The sequence below is a fragment of the Coniophora puteana genome (assembly GCF_000271625.1).
Source record: "Coniophora puteana RWD-64-598 SS2 unplaced genomic scaffold CONPUscaffold_8, whole genome shotgun sequence".
Classification (NCBI taxonomy): domain Eukaryota; kingdom Fungi; phylum Basidiomycota; class Agaricomycetes; order Boletales; family Coniophoraceae; genus Coniophora; species Coniophora puteana.
In genome coordinates this window covers 2148321-2153266 of record NW_006913060.1, presented here as the reverse complement: position 1 = coordinate 2153266, position 4946 = coordinate 2148321, and the positions used below count along the sequence as shown (strand labels likewise).

Sequence of the window (4946 nt, the reverse complement as noted above, 5' to 3'; positions counted from 1 at the left end):
TTGCTGAGTTTGACGCAGCAGCCTGCTTCTCCTACTCAAACTCCTTGACCATGCATTGATGGATGTCCATGGACAAGTTTTGGTACTTGGATTCCTTTGCCAGTTGTGTGAGCAGTACATGTTCTCTGGGCTCTTGATCTGCAGTGGTTGTTAGAGAGAGAGAACAGATATAAATGGATATGAAGATAATGCACTAGTGTTCACCTCAAGACTTCTGAAATGGTTGTATGCAGACCACAAGCTGGTCTTCAAATGGTGCTTCTGGTGGAGAGACAATCTAAACTGGATTTTTTCATAGTAACAGCAGGTTGAGTGATTGAAGGTCATGGCCATGTCCTTGACCTTGGCCTTGACCTTGATGTAGTCAAGATGATGACTGTCAATGCAGGTGTTCTTGGACCCTTTGCACTCTGTGCAATGCTGACTAAGCAGCTTGCACACCTCAGGTGATACTTTGACCTGCATCCACATGGGTCAAGGAACAAGGCAGTCATTTCACATAGCGGCAGCAATGGCAGAGGCCTCAGCCTTGCCAAGAATATCCAGGCATCTACACCTAAGCTCATCAGCCCATTGCCAACTGAAAAGATTTCCAATGACAAAGTAGCATACATCATGCAAAGTGTCTGGGAGCCCTATTTCCCTGAGCACGGACTGCATTGTGTTGAGTGGAACTAATTACAATTACTTACAAATAGTTATTACATACAAATATCCAGGACATTGGACTATAAGTCAGACTATTACCCAGCTATGACATCACTGAGTTACACTAGATAACCAATAGCATTACTCTCCAGTACTGTACAGGTGTTACTGTCACATCACTCTCCTTGGTATATAATCCCTAGGACTAGTGTACTAGGAATACAGGTTCTCTCCATCAAACTACCATCATACTAAGCCTCAAATACCCAAACCAACCAATACTATCAGGTAAAACTACAGTAAACTTCTACTGCCCAGATGGGATACTGCTGCCATCATTTCAGGTTATGAGCCTTGCAGGGGTTCAGCCTTTGTACTACCTACCTAGTGTAGTCAGGCTTCACCTGTGTCTTACCTGAGGCACCTTGTTTTGAGGTGCTCCCTAGCATTTTCAACTTTGTTGCTACGTGTTGTATTAGATCATGTTTTACCATGACAACAACACCAGTAACAATCTTCCCTACTTCCATGGATGTGAGTTTGCATGCTGAAAGGGACACATCATTTTACATGCTCTGTACAAGGGCTGGGACAATGTTCTTCTCAACCAAACCTCTCTGCCAGTGGGTCAAACTGCCATGAACAAGGTTGAGGAGTGGTACAGTTGTGCCTGCCAAGTCAAAGGACTGATGCTGAAACATTTCAATAAGAATGTCTATCACGTCTCCAACTACAAGAACGATACTCTGAACCAGATGATGACAAAGCTTGAGGCCCAGTACAGACTCAGGGTGTCAGGTACAGCAGCTGTTTACGAGCTGCTGTCTCATCTTTTGGATATCAAGCTTCCCACTAAGGGTTCACTGCACCCATCGTTTGATCAGTTCAACATCACCTGCATCCATCTCAAGGACCTTGGTCTTGAGATTAGCAAGAAATTTAAGTCCTTGCTTCTGTTGTACAAGTGTCAGAGTGCGCCCAGCACCTCTGCATCGCTCCTATGCCCTTGGCACAGCAGCCCAGTGGCCTTGGTACGCTTTCCAGCATTCCAGGACACTTGGGTAAAAAGAGGTAAAACTTGCCAGTTGTGTGAGTTGAACCTAGAGCCTTGTGGTAGTGCCCAGAGCGCTGCAACCACTCAGCTATTGTGTGTTGAGGTATACTTTTACTTGTGTCTTGTTTATACCTTCACCACCTTCCTATTCCAGTATCTCGCGACTTTGCCCCTATTTCGCCTTTCTCTACTCTTTGGCTTACTATGGAGAACTCCGAGCTACTGTACAGTTCCCAAACCTTATTTCTTTTCACCTATATAACCCTGGTGTCCACAGAGCGTCTCCTTACTTGCTCACTGTTGGACACCAGGTCAGTACCCTTGTATTTCGTCTTTATCAATACTACTTGCTCACTGTTGGACACCAGTGCCTCTTCTGAGCGTGATAACAAGCTCCTGCACTTGTATAATACAATCACAGAGGTCCAGAATGCAGGCACCAAGGATCTCAACATGTTAAAGGTCACCAACATCAAATCAGCTACACTTTGTCAACAGACATGCATGCAGACAGAGACAGCAACCAAAGGTGGTAATCTCAACAAGGCTCAAGGTTCTAAGAACCACTTGACTCTGCTGCAAGCAGAAGCAAGTAAAGCCATGGCAATCAAATGTCATGATGCTTACCCAGCCTGAAAGTTCCAGCAGCAATGGAAAAGTGGCCAAGATGGTCAGCACCCGCAACAGCCCAAAAAGAGCAATGATCACAAGGAATGCCATTCCTATAGTAAGGGCAAGCACACCTTCAGTGCCAACAATGGCAATGATGCTCACTATACTCATCAAAACTCAGCAGATATCTGCACTGTTGATCAGTGTGTCCGCAAGATTGTTGTGACACCCACCACCAAGCAATCCTGCAATGACCCATTGTGCCATGGAGGAAGTGGCCAACCAGCAAGAACAGTCCATGTTTGCCCTCACAGACCATCTTGCTTGTGCTTGCACTGCTCATCCCATGGCCGATGATGACTTGGCACACAACATTATTCCTGACGGGGAGGCCACCTGGTTCAACATTGATGACAAGGACAATCTAGTCCCTGTTATCAAGAAAAACCCTGTCAATGTTGGCATGTCTGAGGCTGAAGCTCAGCAGCTGCCTTGTCCCAAAAAAGCTCCTTGGGCACAAAAGGTTCTCCTCTCACGGTGTTGTACATGTTATGAGGTTACCCTGGTGTGGCCCTGTGGGATTATTGCTGCTTGAGCAACATTCTATGGCGCCAAGGCAGTATCAAATGTCTGTGAGGCAAAGCAACAAGTTATGGCCAACAAAGACCAGTACTGGCTCCCTGTTGGCATGTGTGTCGATGTCTGGCATTTTCAAAACAAGCACAAGACAATGCATACCTTCTGCCAGGAGCACTGCAACCCTGCTGACTTTCTCAAGCTCAAGTCCGAAGATGGCAAAGGGTGGTGGTTTACTACCTCCATAGCTGAGCAGGTCAATCTTTGGCTCGGAGGTTATCACTTGATCATATGTGAGATGATGCAGGTAAAATATAACTTTTTTTTTGATGAGATGATTTGGCTTTGCAATCTCAATACCCTTGAGCCACTGAAGGCAAAGGGTCTTTAAACCTTCATACATGCCCTTCAATTGCACTCCTTCTTTTTAATTTCAAGTCTTGTTTGAGTAATACCATGTAATTAATATGTTGCATAAGATGTGTCAAAGTGTGCTTGTGAATGTGTTGATGCATCAAACAAGATGAGCATGGCAATGCAACAAGCACAAAGACACAACAAATGCAAACAACAATGCAACAAACACAACAATACAATGAACGCAACAGCATCAATGAGCGAGAATGACCATGATGACCATGACACAATGATGTTGATGAGTGTGACAAGAAGAATGAGGCAAGGTGTGCCTATACTTAAAAGCACCTTGAACACCATTCAGTTTAGTTTTTTTGGTGGTGGAACCCCAACTATGACTATGCAAGTGCCTCCAGCAAGTCTGGGGATGATGAATCATCAGATTCAGACAATGACAATAGCCCCCATTCACATGGGCCTATGGGTGCGTACCTCATATCTTACACGCTGCTGTTCATGGTATGACACATTCCCTAGGCATGGTACCCACCTTGCATTGCGTGCCATAGAGGAGCACGCTGGTGAGAAGTGTGATAGTCAGAAGCAGAAGTCCGTAATGTGGGTACTTTCTTTTCTCACTCCAAGAGCTATGTGATGACTGCCTATATTTTGATTACAGCAAAGAGTTGCCCTACTCCCAAGAAGAAACATTGTGGTGGCAGCACTGGCTGTTTGCACACCAACAGCCGAGTACGTATTTTGTCCATGTAGGCCATTTTATTGATCACAAATGTCTGCTTACTTTTACCAGTAGGTTTCAGCCCTTCAAGACAATCAGTGTTTCAACCATGAGAACCACGCCAACAATATTGCAGACACATGCAAATAGTGCTGCCAGAAGGAACCTCATTGTTTCTGGAAGCCCAGTCCGGCCTGCTGGTCCTGTTGGTGGGCGAAGAAAATGTGTAGTCTCAAGAAAAAGAAAGGCCCCAAGGAGTTCCCATCTAAGAAACAAGATGCCAATGCTGCTGGAGCTGAAGGCAACACAGGGCATGGTTGTAAATGTAAACACGTTGATCTCAAGACAGGTAAGTGTTGCTTTGTCCCTTCTGCTGTTGACTAACATCTTCCAGAAGCTTCATTGCTGCTGAACAACAGGCAGGATGCAGCACAATATGATAACTACCTGCAGCTCTGGTAAGTGTTCTGCAAGGTGCAAGTGCCATCTTCATGTCTGTAAAACCCATTTTCATATTCATAGCTATCTCAGCTTCAGCAATTCTGAAGTCTTTCCACGCTGATGATGCCAGCGCTCTGGGCACTACCACCAGGCTGTAGGTTCAACCCACACAACAGGCAAGTTTTACCTCTTTTTACCCAAGTGTCCTGGAATGCTGTGAAGCGTACCAAGGCCACTGGGCTGCTGTGCCAAGGGCATAGGAGCGATGCAGAGGTGCTGGGCGCACTCTGACACTCCCCCCTGAACCAGCAGCTCTGCCAGACTCGCTCCCCCCCAATGCCTCAAGTCCCATCAGATGAGAGAAGCGCTGGACCTTGGCCACAGGAAGTGCCTTGGTGAGGAGATCAGCCACCATGTGGTCAGTGCCTACATGGACAGGCTCAATGAGCCCAGACTCGACCTGATCCCTCAGCCAGTAGAAGCACAAGTCCAGCTGCTTCATCCTCCATGGTGCTCAGG

The 4946-nt window shown here is 46.2% G+C and overlaps 1 protein-coding gene across 1 annotated transcript; it reads left to right on the top strand.

Annotated features, from left to right (window-relative positions):
* Positions 1 to 3002: 3002 nt before the first annotated feature.
* On the top strand, positions 3003 to 3281 carry CONPUDRAFT_58890 (uncharacterized protein; the record flags this gene model as incomplete). The annotated part of the gene is made up of 1 exon (XM_007771605.1): positions 3003 to 3281. The coding sequence occupies one exon, from the start codon at positions 3003 to 3005 to the stop codon at positions 3279 to 3281; it is 279 nt and encodes a 92-aa protein (XP_007769795.1).
* Positions 3282 to 4946: the final 1665 nt, after the last annotated feature.